Source organism: Arvicanthis niloticus, chromosome 2 (genome assembly GCF_011762505.2).
Source record: "Arvicanthis niloticus isolate mArvNil1 chromosome 2, mArvNil1.pat.X, whole genome shotgun sequence".
NCBI lineage: Eukaryota > Metazoa > Chordata > Mammalia > Rodentia > Muridae > Arvicanthis > Arvicanthis niloticus.
In genome coordinates, this window is record NC_047659.1 from 124606022 (window position 1) to 124625692 (window position 19671).

At 37.8% G+C, this 19671-nt stretch overlaps 1 protein-coding gene across 1 annotated transcript in view; it reads left to right on the top strand.

Moving 5' to 3' along the window:
* Window positions 1-19671, top strand: part of Itch (itchy E3 ubiquitin protein ligase) — an 83764-nt gene that overhangs the window by 46251 nt on the left and 17842 nt on the right. The window contains exons 10-17 of the mRNA XM_034496683.2: window positions 1664-1759; window positions 3374-3548; window positions 5865-5934; window positions 8634-8718; window positions 12184-12312; window positions 14862-14934; window positions 15943-16014; window positions 18683-18771. Of these exons, the coding sequence (XP_034352574.1) occupies window positions 1664-1759; window positions 3374-3548; window positions 5865-5934; window positions 8634-8718; window positions 12184-12312; window positions 14862-14934; window positions 15943-16014; window positions 18683-18771 (789 nt within the window). The remainder of the gene's footprint in view (window positions 1-1663; window positions 1760-3373; window positions 3549-5864; window positions 5935-8633; window positions 8719-12183; window positions 12313-14861; window positions 14935-15942; window positions 16015-18682; window positions 18772-19671) is intronic.

Sequence of the window (19671 nt, forward strand, 5' to 3'; positions counted from 1 at the left end):
GGTGAGACAGAAGGATTGTTGTGAGTTCCAGGACAACTTGGGCTGCAGCATGAGACTCTGTCCACCAGATTTTTTTTTTTTAGTATTGAGGTAGACTGTTAGATAGCCCTCACTGACCTCAAACTCACTGTGTGGATGACAGTAGCCTTGAAGTACTGACCTCTGCCTGTACTGCCCAAGTATGTACCATTATACACGGAAAACAAAACAATTAGTGAAGAACCCCACCACCACCACAGAAAGTTAACAAAAGCCAAGTAATAAAATAATTATATGACTAAGTACATCTTCTCTGAGTTAGGGAAAAAGTAAATACTCAAATAATTTTTCATTATAAAATCATCATAGCAATATAATAATTTAAACTGATAAATTAATTCTATAATCCCATTTTAATTTGTACTTAATTTTTTAAAATAAAAATTGAAGTCTATGTGTGCCTGTTTGTCTCATTTGTATGTGCACCTCATGTGGACAGGGCCTGTGGGATAAAGGAGGACACTGGACCCTTAGAACTTGAGTTACAGCCAGTTCTGAGCTTTGGTCCATTGTAACAGTAGCAGGTGTTCATAATACCCACTGAGCCATCTCCCCAACTCCTATTTTTAACATTATATACATTGTGACATTCAAATTGAGAGCTCAGTCAGGGATAAGTATATAGCTTAGTGGTAGAAAACTTGTGTAGTATGTGTGAAGTTCCCAGTTCTACCATCAGTACCATATACACAAATCAAAACAAAAACTCAGGTTCATGGCTCAGAATGCCAGTCAAAGTAATTTGCTGACTGGTAAGTCAAACTCACGATGAGAAGTTAACTACTTATATAGGTCATAACTGTGTGCTCTCTCTTCTGACCTCTGTGGGCAGGCACCAGGCATGCAGATGGTGCACATGCATACATGCAGGCAAACACTGATACACATACACTAAAGTAAATCTAAAAAATAAAATTAAAAATAGAAAGGTTTAAGATCTAGAACTGGCTGCTCTTTTAGAGAACCCAGTTTTGCTTCTAAGCATCCATGTGGCAGCTTACAATTGTCTGTAACTCCACTCTCAAGGGATCTGATGTCCTCTACTGGCTTCTGTGGGCACCAGACACACATGTGGTATTCAGGCATTCACATAAAAATAAATAAGCAAATAATTGCTAAAGTAACAAGCTGTGATGGTTTCCTGCTTTTCTCTTCTCTTTGGCAACAAACCTGCACAGAAGACTAGAGTATTACAGTGGCTAGTCTGTAGCTCTCTTCCTGTAATGTGCAAGGACACTTTTGATAAAGACTTATGCTTTGAATTCTGTTTTTTTTTAGAATGTAGTCAAAATGTTGCCCTTCAGTTTTTCAGGTTTCAGGGCACTGATGCTTGTTTTCTTCTCAGGTTCTGAGTGTAGCCAGATTAGATTGAGACATGTTGGTCTTCTAGGTTGACTGACTGGCTTTGAAATGCGTGTTTTTTCCAGAACAAAAGATACCACTCTTGGGCTTTTCCCTCTCTTTTTAGATGACATATCTTGACTGTATTTTAATGCTGTTTTCCCTTGTATAGACTAACAGTCTCATTTTCTTCAGGTATGTAAGATGACTATTTAAGTGTAGGCAGGATTAAAAAGCCAAATTAATATAAAGTGTTCTTACTAGTTTTTGATTTCTATTTAAGGTGGGAGCAGAGAGTAAACCAGCATGGGCGTGTTTACTACGTAGACCATGTTGAAAAGCGAACAACATGGGACAGACCGGAACCTCTACCTCCTGGGTAAGTGTCTGAATTTAAAAATGACAGTCAGTCCAGAACAAATTGTATCTGTACCTGCGGTTTCCTACAGTCCCTGTTCTCCTCTTCCTCTCCTTTGTTTGCTTTACGCTAGACACAGACTAGAAGGACGAGAGCTAGAGAAGCGACTCCGAGCATGCTGAGGGTTGTTGCTGTTGTTACTGTTTGTTTTTGGAGACAGAGTCTCACTGCATATCCCAGAAGAAACTCTTGATCCTCCTGCCTCAGCCTTTCAGCCTTGCAAGTTCTGGGGTTACAGACCTATGCTACCACACCGTGATGAGTGATTTTTATTTTTATCATTTCTAATTTAAGGATTCCATAGTTCTTGTTCTTTGTAATTTTCTCTCTGAGCTTTTTAGCCAGCTAAGAGCCACAAAATTTTAAATTAGCTTCTACTAAGCATGGTGGCACTTGTCTGAATTATCAGCATTTGGGAGGTAAAAGTTGGAGGATCAGGAGATCAAGGTCATCCTCAGCTATACATGGAGTTAGAAGCCGGCCTGTGCTGTAAGACCTGTCTCAACCCCTCCATCCCAAGAAAAGAATTAGAGCTCCTATTACCTATTAAGATAAGGTCTCTATTATTAAAATTAGTGTATATTAAAATCATTGCAAATGGTTCAGAAAGCTAAGGACATGTTGATAACATGGTTCTAAACATTTAATGTATATATTATAAAAAGAAAATATATTTTTTTAATTCAAAGGGAATATGTAGCAAATATGGAGTGAGGGGTGCATCTACTCTGAGGTTAAAGATGGTTCGGTGGCTTAAGAGTGTTTGTTGGTCTTGTAGGGTTTGTGACTTTGTTTCTCAGCACTCACATGAGGCAGTTTATAACTGCCTATAACTCAAGCTCCAGGGAATCCATTACCTTCTTACCTGTGCAGTCACCAGCACATATGTGCATACACATAGAAATAAAAATCTTTGGAAAAATGTTAACTTGACTAGATATTAACGAATATTAACTAACCCTTAGAGAAATGCATACCTAAAAGTGGTTTGACTTGTTGAATTAGCAGGTAATAATATTATTAAGTGTTGATGAGGAATTCTATCTATAGTAATGCTGGCAACAGTATTAATTTGTTTTCACTGTAAGAATCTGATATATATATGTGTGTGTGTGTATATATATATATATATATATATATATATACATATATATATAGTAATTCTATATAGTAGACTTATGAAATAATTTGAAGAAAAAACTTTTTTGTCTTAAAAGTTATTATTTTATTACAAGTAAGTTGAAAGGTAGTAGTTGTGTTCCTGTGTAAATTGTTTTTTCGTTTGAGACTTATTCTGAATATATATTACATTTAAAAGACCTCACTGACACGTTACAGACTTTTAAAGGACAAAATTGTAGAAACATTGAAGTTCAGTTTGTAAATCCGAATGAATGATTTCAGGTAAATTATAAAGAACTGAGATTGTAGCTCAGTGACACAGCACTGAATAGCATGTGTAGGGCCCTGGATTTGAACCTCAGTACAAAGAGAAAAATAGTAGTTTCTCAAGGGAAAAAGTCTTATATGCTTTGTACAAGTTTTCTTAAATTAGTGGTTTCTTTTCTGATTTAGCTGGGAACGGCGTGTGGACAATATGGGACGTATTTATTATGTTGACCATTTCACAAGAACCACAACATGGCAGAGGCCAACCTTGGAATCTGTCCGGAACTATGAACAGTGGCAGCTACAGCGTAGTCAGCTTCAGGGAGCAATGCAGCAGTTTAACCAGAGATTCATCTATGGGGTAAGAGCCTGTTGATTTATTGATTATTATAACTGATAAAAATTTTCAGTGTTGGGCTGGAGAGAAGGCTCAGAGGTTACAAGCACTGGCTGCTCTTCCAGAGGTCCTGAGTTCAATTCCCAGCAACTACATGGTGACTCATAACCATCTATAATGAGATCTAGTTCCCTCTTCTGACATGCAGGTGTATATGCAGGCAGAACACTGTATAAACAAACAAACAAACAAACAAACAATCTCCGGTGTTTAAACATGCCTGCATGCATCGTGTGAAGCACTAATGGAAGGCAGTAGGGTAGTAACCCAGGTGCTGCCATCTGTAGGTATTGATTTTGTCATGGATTCTGTCTTTCCCATAGTGTTAAAAAGAGACAGAAAAGAAGTTAGAGCTATTTAAAATCCATGGAGAAAAGATTAATAAAAATGAACCCAAGGAGTTTGAAAAGAATTAATACAATTCTAAATGTAGAACTGTCTATAACTTACTAGAAAAATTGAAAGTCCAAGTTTCAGGCAGCCTAACTTTTATGTGGTTGCATAGAGTTGGCAGTGGTTAACATTTACTGATAAAGTTTCTTGAATAAACTGGTATGCTGCTCAACTGAAGAGCTTATAGTCCTCATAGTGTTACATTATTCATATGTCTACAGTATGTAAGTTTACAAACTATTTGCTTTACAAAGCTGGGTCGATGGTGTTTGACTGTTATCTCTAGCTTTTGGGATTTGACCAGATGGCTCACTTGAGCTCAAGAGTTCAAAGCCAGCCCAGACAACTCAAGACACTAAGACACTGCTCAAAAACAAAAGCAAAAACAAAACAACAAAAATAACCAGACATGGTGGTACCTGGCTTTAATTCCAGCACTCACGAGGGGAAAGCAGTTGGATCTCTGACTTGTAGGCCATTCTGGTCTTTGTTGTGAGTTCCAGGTCAGCCACCTTGTCTGTGGTAGGGCAGGGTAGAATAGAGAGAGATTTAAAAAAACAAAACAAAACAAAAAAAACCCAATAACAAAAAAAACAAAAAAAAAAAAAAAAACCCTTTACTAAATGTAAACAAATGGATTAAATACGTATTTTCCTTCAGACTAATAGTGCAAATATAGTGGTAAATATATCAGTGCTTTCATTGCTGTGTGATTTGCTGCTAGGAATTTTATAATCTGAAGTTATAAAGTATTACAGAACGGTCTCTGAGAAAAGTAAAGTAGTCCATGTCAAAATAAATAGATTTGTTGCAGTAGTGTATAGAACTTAAACCAAAGAAACCAGCTCTGCAGGGCCCTGGAGAAGCCGAGCATCTCCGCAGCATCTTGTGAACTTTTCTTTACAGTGCACCAAAGGAAAATGGCTTTCCTTTCCTTCCTATATATTACCTTTCCTCCATTTCCTTGCCTATTTCTTTTATTTGTTTGTTACATTTGTTTGCTTGCTTGCTTATTTATTTATTTACTTATTTATTTATTTGGGGCTTTTTTACTTTTCTTTTATGTGTATGAGTACCTGAATGTTTGTCTGTATACCACATGCATGCGGTATTCAGAGTCAGAAGTTCACATCCCCATGTGACTAGAATTACAGCTGGTTATGAAGCTGCCATATGGAGAACAGAACCTAGATCCTCTGCAAGAGTAGCCTTTGTTCTTAACTGCTAGCCATCTCTCCAGCCTTTGCTGCCTTTTTGTTGGACCTCATCATTAGAATGGTGTCCACTTACTGATGTGGACAAATTCATCATTATCAGAGAGAGCATGGGGGTGTGTTTATTGCCTTTTATATGAAATAGATACTTAATTGCCTTGGTGGCAGTTTGTTGTCTTTCCACTCTGGATTCCATCTGTGTCCTGTGTGTCTGTGGTTTTGAGTACACACGCAAGATTGTTTTCAGCTATCTTACTACTCCAGGTTTTGGTTTTATACATGTCTTGGGGGAGTTGGGGGTGTATACGATTCTCTAATTTTTATGTTACTAGTAGAGGAAACTTTGTGGCACAAGGGAAAAACTAGTAATTTGTAGGTAAGAATTTATATATTTATGTACTATTTTAATTTCACATAATTTTAAGTTTTTTTTTTTTTTTTTTACTATATCTTGAACTAACATTTATTGTTATAACAGGGTTTCCAAAGATGTTTTTTTAGCCAAAATAAAGTATGTTGATACTGTATAAAACTTCTCTAAGGTGTGACTTCTGTAAGAATATGTTATATTGTGTATGCTAGGAAAGTCATACTGGAATTCATACATTTGCCCTGAAATTGTGGTTATGTTGTAAATTATATTTGTTTAATTATTTATTTTTATTCTTTATAGAATCAAGATTTGTTTGCTACATCACAAAACAAAGAATTTGATCCCCTTGGTCCTTTGCCCCCTGGATGGGGTAAGCACATCAGTTCTTTAATTTAAAAAATCTGTTACTTAGAAAATCAGGACTAAAGATGTTTGTCTAGTAAGGATACAGCTCTGAGTCCAGTCACTAGCACTGCAAAAAAAGTGAAAAGAAACAGATTATTGATATAATAATTTGGAAGGAACTCAAGGATGCTAATACTTAGAGAAGATAGTCATTTTCACAAGATTAAATACTTGTAGTACTTTTGGGACTCCAGTGTCTGTTACTATCACCAAATACATGAGGCTAGATCCTCTCTAATGAAAAGAAGCTGAGTTGGGGAAATGGCTTAAGTAAGAAAAGTGTTTGCCATGCGAACAGAGTACCTGAGTTGAATTCCCCAATCCAGGCGTGGTAGCACACGTCTGCAACCCATGGAGGTTGAAGGGACCAACAGATCCCTGAAGTTTATTGGTCAACAAGCCTAGTCAAAGTGTTGACCTCCAGATTCAGAGAGAGACTTGTCTAAAAAACTAAGGGAAGCCAGGCATGTACATAGAAGGGAAGCACATATAATTCATCTTGAAAAAAATCCACCATTTTTTTTCTTAAAATCATTTATACTCAAAACATTTTAGTAATAACCCAGAGAGATGGTGGGTATGTACCTATTATCTCAGCACAAGGAGTTTTGAGCTAGCCTTGGATACACACTGAGTTTAAAATCAGCATCAACTATTAGAAATCCTGATTCAACCAAACAAAACAAAGGCAGAAAGATAGTAAAGTGCTTGTTGTGTAACTATGGGAACCTGAGTTTACTCCCCACTATCTGTGAAGAAAAATGGGTGTGGTGCCAGGCATTTATAATCTGAGGGAGAAGGTATCTGAGAGGATCCCTAGAGTTTGCTGGCTGGCTAGGCTAGCTCAATCAAATGAGTCATGGGTCAGTGAGAAACTCTTGCTCAAAAAACATATTAGTCCCTGAGAAGGAATGTACAAGAGGTTGTCCTCCATATACATATGCATAAACATGCTTGTGTATGTACACATCTCCATCCACTAGGCATACATACAACCACCACGAGACAGAACAAAATACGCCATTTCTCTGTGTGAAGAAGATAGATATATGGTATGTATGGTATATATGGTGTGTGTGTGTGTGTGTGTGTGTGTGTGTGTGGTAGTCTGGAGGTGGAGTCCTTTAATGCTTAGGGTGTGGGATGGTCAATGTATGGTTAATATAAAACAAAACAAAATGCTTTAGAAAAGGAGGTGTGGCCCTTTGGTATTGAACCTAACCTGTCAGATTTCATTGCTAGACATAGATTGTATGTTTTGTTTCTATAATTGTTCTATTTGTGTATAGTTGAAGGCTATACATTTATACTCCATCCTCTATTTATTTTTTTAAGATTTATGTTTATTTTTATTTTATATGTATACATGTTTTGCCTGCATATGTATCTGTGTACCATGGGTATACCTGGTGCCTACAGAAGAGTGGATCAGATCTGGAATGTGAGTTACAGGCAGTTGTGAGCTACCACATGGATTCTGGGAATTAAACTCAGGTCCTCTGGAAGAGTGGTCAGTGCTCTTAACCACTGAGCTATCTCCCCAGCCCCTACCCTTCATTTTATGGCAGAAGAACTTGGACTCACTTTTATGGTTATGATTATTAACACACCATTTTTTACTTTTTTGAAGCAGCTATAGGGAAAAGAAAATCACCTCTTGGTCTCAGATTTTTGAATTGTGGGCTATGTTGCTATTATAGAAAAGCTTTCCTGCAAGGTTGTCTTGCCTTCTGTATCTGTGTGGGGCTGAGCTAAGGGAGTATCTCAGGCATAAACTGCTGACCTGGTACTCATGGATCTTAAGTTTATACCTGCTTTAACACACACAAACCCAGATGTCATTTGTGTAAAGCTAAATAGCTGAAAAGTTATATGGGCAGGACAGTGTAAAATAAATCTTTTTTAGCTTCTTAGAATTTTTTTTATTTAAAAAAATTTTTTTTAATTTTTATTGGTTTTTTTTTTTTTTTTTTTTTTTTATGTGGATATGTGGGTCTGTATGTGGATATGTCCACATAAGTTCAGGTACCGTCAGAAACCTCAAGTACTCTTGAGTTACAGACAGTTGTGAACTGCCTGATGCGGATGCTGGGAACTGAACTTGGGCCCTCTAGAAGAGCATAAATGTTCTTACGTGCTAAGACATTGCTCCCAGCCCAAAAATAATATTTTATAATTTCACTAAGAAGCAGAAAGAACTCTCAAGTGTGAGTGGGTATGGCTGGATTGTCTCTGACCCACCAGTTCCCCAAGTAATGACATGGAGACATATTAATTATGAATGTTTTAGGCCTTAGCTGTCTTGTTCCTAGCTAGCTCATATAACTTAAGTTAACCTATTTATACTAATCTACATTCTGCCATGTGGCTCGTTACCTCTCCTCTGTTTCTGGCTGGCGAACACCCTGGCCTGCTCCAGAATTCCTGGGAGTCCTGCCTCTCCTCTCCTGCGTAGCTTTTGGCTGTTCAGCTCTTTATTAGACCAATCAGAAGGTGCCTTAGGCAGGTGAAGGAGGATAGACTATACTTTCATGTATGTGATGTGCTATAGAAATTATAAAATCAGCCATCACTGAATGGGCAGATTCAGCTTATTTTGTCTTAGTTTGAGGGGAAAACTATTCCAAAATTAATATTGTGTTTTTCATTTTTTTTTTAATAAAGAGAAGAGAACTGATAGCAACGGAAGAGTATATTTTGTCAACCACAACACTCGGATTACACAGTGGGAAGACCCCAGAAGCCAAGGGTAAGAACTTTAGTGTGTATGTGACCTCTAGAGGTTATCTATCTTTTGACTCATTTATGTATTTTTCTCAAAGACCTTAAACACAAATTACCTACATACCTTTGAAGAAGAAAAACAGTTACTCATAATGTAATTAACTTCTATTGTAATTAATCATTACATACAATGAAAAGCTTGAGTTTCATGAATTTCATGGTGGCCGAGGGATGGCACAACTCACTGGTTTTCTTTCTTTTCTACCAATATAGCTACAGAACTAAAAAAATATTCTGTAGCTGTTGTAGACATCTCAATATATATATATATATATATATATATATTTATATTTGTGCACTTTAGAAGAACTTGCTGGTTCATATATGAAGAGATATTACCACAGGTTTACAGGTTTGCCTTTTTAATGCTTTGATGACAGTATACAATGATTTGACTGAGCTATTTGTTGTCATTCTGTGTGCTAAAGCTAGCTAAGACATGCTCAAAGTAATTCTCAGGCCAGGTGCACTAGTACATGTCTTTAATCCCAGCACTGAGGGACAGAGGTAGGCAGAGAGAGAGAAAGAGAAAGAAAAGATGAAGAAGAAAGAGTATAATTCTGTTTCTATTTCCACGCATAAGCGTATTGTCTTAGAGTTCTGGAGGCTAAAACTCAGAAACCAATGTGTCACCAGAGTCTATGCCATCTTTGAAGGCACAGGGAAGGGTGTGGTCCAGCCTAACAGTGGCTACTCCTATCTCCTCTGCTGCTCCTCTTTGTTTTGTTTTCTGAGGCAAGCTTTCTCTAAGTATCCCTGGCTGCACTGGAACTCACTCTGTAGACCAGGCTGCCCTCAGACTCAGAGACATCTGCCTGCCTTTTTCTCAAGTACTGGGATTAAAGGCATGAGCCATCGTGCCTGGCTTTTCGTAACTTATAATTTGTTGGTTTGTGTCAGCAGTATTTTAGTCTTTATGTAACTTTCTTTATATATACTTTTTTGTTCCAATTTCCCTCTCTTTATATAAACACCAGTCCTATAAAATGTGTAATATATTCTATAGAAAGTGTAATATATAATTATATATATAATTATGTGTGTATGTGTGTATATATATACATACATATATACATACACACACAAATATATATATAAACTTACACACTCTCTCTCTTTGTCTCTCTCTCTAATGATATTATACACCAGTAACTCAAGCATTTAGTAGACTTAAGTAGGAAGATCATGAGTTCCAGGCTAGTCTGGACTACTTAGTGATCCCATCTGAGAAGAGCAGCAGAAACAACAACAAAAGCCACTAGAATCACTGATTATATTCAGTCATATTTTTTTATAGAGAAATAATTGAGTAGAAGGAAGACATATACAGAGAAGAGTCTGAGAGGATTCCTAATCCCCATTGCTAAAGGAGAGAAACATGCTTTAATGTTCGTAGTATGTAAATGTTCCAAACCAGGGAAGTCTGTGCACCCCAGTGAAGTGTCCATTTGCCCTTCTGAGTGATCCTTCTTCACCTCTATACACGTTTGAAATAAAACTTTGTCAGTTCCTCCAGAGACTGCAGCTGATGCAACATGCCCCAGGCCCCTCTCCTCATTGTAGGGTGCCCAGGGGTCAAAGCCTCTAGGCAAAGGAGGGCATTTCTAATGGGCACACCCTTACTAATAAATCACTTTCCAGTAGTGAAGACATGACCAGCCTTCTCTAGGTATGAGTAATTCTTCATGATACAAATCCCATGAATCACATTTCAGTAGCTTATATTTTTAAGGTATGCTTTGAATTTAAAATAACCTGTTTAATCCCCAGTGGTTTTTGTTGTTGTTGTTTTTGTTTTTTTACTATTTTGTTTTTATACTTTTCCTTTCCTTTCCTTTCCTTTCCTTTCCTTTCCTTTCCTTTCCTTTCCTTTCCTTTCCTTTCCTTTCCTTTCCTTTCCTTTCCACCCTAATCCCTTCCAACCCAACACTGGGTAGAAGAGAAAGGAGGTTAGAAGGGAAATAGGATATAGATCTTTTTTAGACTACTTCCTGCTGATTAAAGACGGAGTTTCTTAGGCCAATCCAGTCTTTGTAGTCTGGATATCTTCATCTTCATTTGTCTTTTTGCTCAAGATCACTTGACAAACCACAACAACAGCAACCAGAAGCACAGGCTGCTGCTGCTTCTTTCTTTGGAGCACTTCCAGCTCTTCTTGGGATTCTGGCATTTATTCCCTCTCAAAAGTTCCCAGAATTCCAAATGTAAACTATCTGCAGCTGGCAAAACCACGCCCTCACTAGTGCACAAGGCAAATCATAATCACCTGCTGTAAAGCAGCCTCTTATCCCACACCTGGGATTAAAGCAAAGACATATTCACATAACTGGGTTTGTTTGTTTGTTTTTAACATTTATTTATTTAATTTATGTATGTGAATCCGCTGTTTTCAGACACACTACCAGAAGAGGGCATCAGATCCCATTACAGATGGTTGTGAGCCAACATGTGGTTGCTGGAAATTGAACTCAGGACCTCTGGAAGAGCAGTATTAACCACTGAGTCATCTTTCCAGCCCCTATAACCGGGTTTTTTTAAGAAACAAAAATTCTTTTTACATCCTAGGCCAGGAAATGAGGAACTGCCTATATGTTACCTCCAGTTTTGTTTTTTGGAGTTTTTTGGATTTCAGTATATAGACCAAGCTATCCTGAAATTCATTATGTAGACCAGACTGTCTTAGAACTCAGAGAGTCACCTGCCTCTGCCTCCTGAACACTGGGATCAAAAGTGTGTGCCACCATCCTTGGCTGTTGCCTGCATTTTATGGATAAAGAAACTGAAGTTTAAAGAAGGTTGCCCAGAGTTCCAGGACAGGTATAAAGATAAATAAAGGAAGTAGGTAGGGATGTTTCATAAAGAATTTTTAAGTTGCTTTAACAAAGAAAGCAGTTTGTCGGTGGGCGAATATGTCATTTGGCCTGTGACAATTGTGACTTGTTTGGGAAAATGATCACTAGCCATTCGTGTGAAATCTCAGGATTGCTGAGAGGGAGTGTAAAAGAGAAATTGGTCTGTTTTAGGAATAAGCCCTGTCAGCAGTATCATATGTAGGCCCAAGTGAGACCAGGAGCAGCAGAGCCATGTAGGCAGCTGCTTGTTAACATAGATAAAGAGAGGTAGAGTTACAGTGGGAGTGGAAGATAAAGGATGAGCAGCAAGACTTCAAAGGTAATGAGTGAGCTCAGGTACCGTGGCTGTTTGAGGTGAGTAAGTAAGTAGATGGGAGAACATTGGCCAATAGTACTATGATGATTCCTTTTGAATGTTGTTGATGACAACTTTAATGTGTTTGTAGGATGTCCAGCTAGAAATCTCTATTATACACCTGAAAATACCGGAAAGATTTACTGTTTGTGGGTATTTTTAGTTTCTGTATTTGGTAAAGAAGTAAGTCTTAATATCTTTTGTTCTCCTCTGTATTTTGTAGTCAGTTAAATGAAAAGCCCTTACCAGAAGGCTGGGAAATGAGATTCACAGTGGACGGAATTCCATATTTTGTGGACCACAATAGAAGAGCAACTACTTATATAGATCCACGAACAGGAAAATCAGCCTTGTAAGTTTTCTAAACATTACAAATCAAAAGCACAGCTAATTTCTTGGATTTTCACAAAGACAAAGTTGTACTTGAGGTGGGCCCATAGGTCACTGTACAGTCTATCTTGGTGGGGTTTTTTGTTTTTTGTGTTTTGTGGGTTTTTTTTTTTTTTTTTTTTTTTTTTTGGTTGTTTTGTTTTTGCTTGGGGATAGGGAAGAGATTCTCACCTTGTAGCCCTGATGGACCTAGAATTCACTCTGTAAACTAGACTGGCCTTGAACTCACAGAGATCTGCATACCTTTGCTTCCAATGCCTCTAATATTCTGGGATTAAAGATATGGACCACTACAATGTAGCATTTGCTTATTTTTGGTCATATTTTTACGAATTTAGGGGGTGTGAGTGTTTGCTGTTGTTTTTTTCTTTTTGAAACAGATATGCTATGTAGCCCTGGTCGTCTGGAACTCTCTCTAGACCATCCTGGTCTTGAACTTATAGAGACTACCTGGCTTTGCTTCTGCTGTTCTTAAAGAGTTGTCCCACAATGTTTAGCCTAGGAGTTCCTTATATACTGGCATGACTCACTCAACACATTATGAGAAATGCCTCATCGTGTGATCACTAAAGGATATACTTCCACAAGCTAGCCTGTATGTTATGTACACTCAACCCAGATGTAGCCTAAGATCATGATGAAAAAAACACAAGATTAAGTCAAGCATCAGAAAAATGAGGCAATCAAGATACACAGACATTTGTAAACCACCTAACCTATGTGCAGGGATCCAAGTTCTGGTCCTTTGATAGAACAATAAGTGTTCTTAACCACTGAGCCATCTCTCCAGCCCTCTTTGTTTTTATGTTCATACATGATTTCATATGTTGAACTATCTTATATTTTAACTGTAAATTCCACATAGTATGAAGGATTCAGACATCAGTTCTTTAATTCTGCTAAAATACTTTTGCTAATATCTTGTTGAGAGTTTTATATTTGTGCATATTAAAAACGTGTGTTTACAGTAGAAACTGAGAAATTAGTCCAATTAGGCACTAATAAAGTTATAGAGATAACTTAGATGTGGAAGTAAATCATAAGTAGATAATGTTATTACTCATTTTAGTTATAGTTAGCTTTGGGTACATATAACAGAAAGCTTTACAACAATAATAGCTTATATTCAATATTAGCATATATTTCTACATTATTTAAAAATAATCTGGGCCAGTTAAAGATGCATGCCTGTATAACTGTAACTCAAGTTTCAGGAGATTGAGTGTCCTCATCTGGCCTCCTCAGGCACACACTCCCTCCCTTAGATAAAATTAAAACTAACAGTGTAACTCACCATAAAAACAGACCAGAGGAAAAAAAATCCTATGATCTGGGGTGGATGCCTCAGGAGTTAAAGAGCACTGCTGCTCTTGGACAGGCCTCCAGTTCAGTTTCCCGCATCTATTTGGCAGCTAACAACTGTCTGTAAATTCAGTTCCCGGTGTCCTCTTCTGGCCTTGTTGGCAACAGGCACTCTCATGGTGCATGGACATACATACATACATACAGGCCAGGGCAAGACTCATGTACATACAAGGAAATGAATCTTTTAAAATAAGTCATATCATTCAGTAAAAGCTGTTGATGAAATACAAAGCAATGTTATGATCCACTTCCACCTGCCTTGGAAATGTTCTTACCTACAAGAATACAAACAGAAGCCTCAGCCAACATCATGCTTAATGATGAAATAATTACTCCATAAGATCACAGATGGTTATGATCATTGCTGCCATTCAGTATTATATTGGCAACCAAGTGTAAAGAAATAAGAAAAGGAAGTAGAAGAGAGGCTGGTGAGGAAGAAGTAAGGCTGTCTGTCTTCCACACAGATGAAAATCATATGTAGTGAAAGTTGTGAGGAATATAGAGGAAACTACTTGAACTGGTCAAGTTTCTGGGATTGCTGGGTTCAAAATCAGACAGATGTACTTCTGTTTTGAAAGACAGTCAACATGGAGGCCTCCAGTGATCTGGAATTCTTCCTGTTCTACAACCACCTGCATGGTTTCCATCCTCATTGTGCTAGTCATTTGGAGAAAGGCCACACTGCAATGGTGAACAACAAAACTCTTAACTGAGATCTTTTTTAAAAAATTGACTTCTTGGAAGCCTCTATAGCACTTGTAGTTAGAGCTCATTAGACGGACTATAGTTACACTAGGAAATGTCTATTGTAGGTAGCATTCGCTGGTTAATCATGAGCCTTTTTTAAGGACAAAGGATAGAGTAGTCATTGTGAAGGATTCCTTTGTAGGAACGCTTTTATCCAGCTCTGTTAGATTCACCTGCATAGAAAAAAAAAAAGCACCCCCAGCAGTGGCTTCAACAAGATCTTACTTGGAAATAGTCCTTAGGAGACATTCAAAAAAGAATATTACAAATATGTTCTGCTGGGTGCTTTTGTGTTTGTTGAGGACGGGGTGGGGTGGGGTGGGGGAGGGTATTAGCTATTCTTTTGCATTTCTTTTATAAACACTTGAATATGTCATGTTTATCTTTGTTCTTCAGAGACAATGGACCCCAGATAGCCTATGTTCGGGACTTCAAGGCAAAAGTTCAGTATTTCCGGTTCTGGTGTCAGGTCAGTATTGGCTCTGTGTCTCTGTATCTCTTTGTTACATTGCTTAATGTTACACAGCAGTTCTGAAATGTATTAACAAGATATGTGTGAAGCATTGGAGTCATCCATCTTTAGGACAATGAAATATATTTATCAATTAGGTAACTGTTGTCCAAAGATGAAGCTAGAAATCATTTGAATAAGAAAATTTGTCACTTTTTTCTTCAGTCCTATTATTTTCATGTTGCATAAATCTTGAAACAAAATGTTTGTGTGAGTGTGGATGTGCAGGTGTGGTTTTGTTTTGCTTTGTTATTTGTTTTTCAAGATAGGGTTTCTCTGTGTGGCCCTGGCTGTCCTGGAACTCACTGTGTAGACCAGGCTGGCCTCCAACCCAGAGATCCACCTGTCTTTAACAAAAGAGTGCTGGGATTAAAGGAGTGTACCATCACTTCCTGGTTGTGTATGTGTGTTTTATGTTTTGTTTTTTGAGACAGAACAATCTAAATACTCCACACTAGCTTTGAACTCAAAATCCTCCTGCCTCAGCCTCTTGAATGCTGTGAGTATAAGTATGTGCCTTATGTGTAGCTCCATGTCTAGTCTTGGATGAGTACACATATGAAAAAAAATATATATAAATATTCCTTCTATGATGTCTAAATAAATGACTAATGTTGTAATGTTGTCTGTATGGACGCTAAATGAAATGAATGCATTAATCAAAGTATTGTGTTAAAGATTTAAATTCAAGTTCTTATAATTAACTGGGAAACATAATTCTTAATTAAAATTTGAATATCAAAGACTTACTTGAGTCATTACATAAGCACCTTACATGTGAGATCTGATCTTCTTCCTCATATTTCAAAGAAGCAGTTTGAATGCTGACAAAGGTGTTGGCAATCATGGGTAGCAAGTCATATTCAAAGTCTGTTTTTATTAGCAAAGATATAAAACTTTCTTTTTTGGTTTTGTTGCTAGGCCATTTAATGGTGAGAGTTGACTTAAATCATTCTTACATTTCAGCAACTGGCCATGCCACAGCATATAAAGATCACAGTGACAAGAAAAACCTTGTTTGAGGATTCCTTTCAACAGGTATTATACGCTTTACTTAGTAATGTCTACTTTCTTGTACTTGTGGTATGATCACAACAGTTTAGAACAATAGTTCTCAATCTTTGGGAATTGTCAAATGATCCTGTCACAGAGGTCACCTAAAATGATCAGAAAACACAGATATTCAGATTATGATTCATAACAGTAACAAAATTATGATTATGAAGTAGCAACAAAAACAATTTTATGGTTGGGGATGACCAAAGGAAGATTGAAAACCACTGGTTTAGAGTGAGAGTGTGTGTGTGTCTGTCTGTGTGTCTGTTTGTGTGTAGGTATGTTTGCCTGTGTGTGCAAGTGTGGAGGCTAGAGGTATGCTTCAGGTGCCTTGGTCTGTCACTCTCTACCTTGCATTTTGAGGCAGGGTTTCTCATTGAACCTGGAACTGACAACTGGGCTAGGCTAGCTGGCCAAGAAACCCTTAAGATATGTCTGTCTTTGCCCCTCTGGTGCTGGGTTTACAGGCATGCACTGTCACAGCAGGCTCCTGTGTGGGTGCTCGGGATCTGACCTTAGGTCCTGCACTGGAAGCACTTTAACCCTTGAGCCAACTCCCCAGCCCCTATTCTTGAATTTTTCAGTTTACTTTTGTTGCCAACTGTCTTAGTGCTCTGCAGTTAGGGATGTGTGAGTGTTCCTGTGCAGTGTTTTCTGCTTTTTCAGTGTAAGAGTGATTAGTGAATTTCAAGTTCTGTGTGTGATCTGAACTAGCTATATAAGTAGAAACATAAACTGTCACTAGACAAAGCTCTAAAAATAGCCATATGAACAATGTGATGAGTAGGGAAAGGGGGAGTGGTTTTTATATTTTTATGTTACTTTTTTATGGTAGGCGTGTGCTCTCAGAATTAGTGATTTTTAAGTAGGAAAGAAATTAACCATTGGAAACAACATCTAAAAGGTGCTATATGAATTTTCAGTAGTCAATAAAGTTTTCATTTCCCATCAGTAAGTTAGTTTACTATTTACCTTTATATCCTAGCTATCAAACTGCAAGTAAACATTAGATTGTGTTAGAATAGTAAAACACCTGTGGTTGGGATTTTGTTTAAAGCATCTTGCTCGTCTCTGTCTTACCACTCGATGTGGAAATAATGATGTTCAAACTCCTGCAATATCTATACTGTGATAGCTTCAGGAGCACCAGACTGAAAGCAGAAGGGAAAGAGATCAGAATCACTGGCCTTAGCAGGCTGTTCCATTTTAGTTTGTCTCATTTCTAATGGAACCTCAGTTATTAGCATAAAAGACAAGCCAGTTGGCATCCTGCAACATAGAAACGGGGGGGGGGGGGGGGGGGGGGGGACTTGGAGATTGACTGAGGCACTTAGAGTATTATATTTATACCCATGACCTGGTGTGTGTCGGGGTCCTTGGCCATTCTCAGCCCAGCCCTTACGAGTTTCTAATTGTCATTCTCACGGTTACTCTCTTGTCAATGAGTTGTCAGTGTCTTTTTGGACTATATATAACTCGATGATAGCTATAGCGACAAAATGCAAACCATGATTAAACAAGCCTTTATCTTTTTGATCTTACAACTGAAAGGCTTTTGCAGACATGATAATGTTCTAAAACATTTAAAACTCTCATCTTAGATTTGGCATTCACCAAATAAATGGGCAGTTATAATGTAAGAGAAAATATGACTGCTTAAAGGTAATAAGTCTAATATCAAAATTAGATGTAATTTAAAGGTTAGCAACAGGTTTTCTTCATAGGTGCTGGATAAAATTGCTTTAAATGGTATTTTTAATTAGCATAGTACAACTGTTTATGATGGAAAGTTCAGAAGAAAAAAAGTCCCTTTACATTAGCATTTGTTAAAGAGAATTGTTCCAACTGGTGGTAGCCTAGTGACATCTCTCAAGTGTGTAGCTAAGTGCCTAGCTTAAGGTACTTGAAGGGTATTTAACATAACCATGCACAGCAGTCAGAGCCATTGGACGCCTCAGAGTGGTGGATCTGCTTCTGTTCCCTAGGGTGCTGAGAGAACTTAAACAGTCCTCTTTGGGTACTTAAGTACCCATTTATTCTTATCACTTGATAAAGTACAGATATTATATCAAACTATCCCTCTCCAGGCCCCTGTGGGATTTTCCTAAGGGGACATAATAGTTTTACTGAGGGTAAAACAATTGACATATACTATAGCTCTGCAATGCTACTGCCCTTCTTATCTGAACAGACACTGTTAGCCACCCAAGGTGGGAGGCAAAGTAGTAGTTTTTCTGTATAACTTTTAGATTCCCACTGTGTATGTTGGCAAAGACAAGTGAGTTCTCTCTGCAGCCACTGTCAGTCAGTTAGTTTTTTATATGTTTATATTGACTGAAACAAAAACCAAACCTAATCAGCCCTACTACTCTTTACCTGAATGATAGCAGGGGAGAAAAATCCAGCTCATCTCTGCATGCCTAGAGTTACTCTACACTATACAACTGAAAGAAGTTTCATGTGGAGGGGTATAAAGTATATAAAATACAGATGTATTAAGTTTTACTAACATATTTCTATATGTGTAACGTTAGCTAACTGTGAACACTGTTTTATATGGACCTTACGTCACTTACAGTGGAGTAAATGCGAGGTGATGGTGTTGTCTCCACAGCTGCAGTCACGCTCTCTTTGCTTTGTTGTTTTGTAGATCATGAGCTTCAGCCCGCAAGATCTGAGAAGACGTTTGTGGGTGATTTTCCCAGGAGAAGAAGGTTTAGATTATGGAGGTGTAGCAAGGTAGTGATATATGAATACTCAGAACTTAGTTCCTTACCTCCAAAGGTATCATTACACTTTGTTCGAAGTATTTTCTCAATATTATGTTTCAGGAAAGTGACTTTAGGAAATTATTATAGCTTTATAATGCTGCAAGGACAGATTTTCAACAAACATTAACTCAGCAACTATTTTTTAAGAACTGTTAAGTCGATTGCACATGCATCACTCACATGGTCCTCAGAGTAAGCCTGTGGTAGAGAATTCTACAGATGACAAAGTTTAGAGATTCACTCAGTGCAGATGTAAGGTTTTCATTTTCTGACCAGTAACTAGTGTCAGCCAGCTCCTGTCTGCTCCATGGATTACCTAAAGCCTTGTAGTGGCCAAGACATTTCTTCCTCGCTAGTGTCCTGATAGAGGTAGCAGTACCTAGGACTAACTTAGCATTGAGAATAGAGTGCTGTGAAAGAGAGAGTTGAAGATCTCTGTCCTGCCTTATTCATTTTGGAGCATTTGTTCAAACTAGACATCCGTGAGCAAGAAGAGATAGCTTTGCTTATTGCATGACAGTATTACATCAGTTTAAAATTTTAAACTGGGGTCACAGATGGCTCAGTGGGTAAAAGTGGTTTCTGCACAACCCTGACAACTTTAGTGTAGTTCCCAAAACCTACAGAAGGAAAGAAACCAACTCCCAAAGTGTAATGTGCATGTAACCTCCACTTGCACACTGGCCTTTGTGTGCTATGACCTGTACATACCTACATATACCTGTACACACTCACATTAAGATGCACACAATGACAATAAATAAAAATTAAAGGAAAACCAAGTATTTTAAAAATGAATAGATAATAAAAATTTAAGCTGGGTGTGGTGGCACATAACTAATCCCAGCACTTGGGAGGTAGCGGTAGG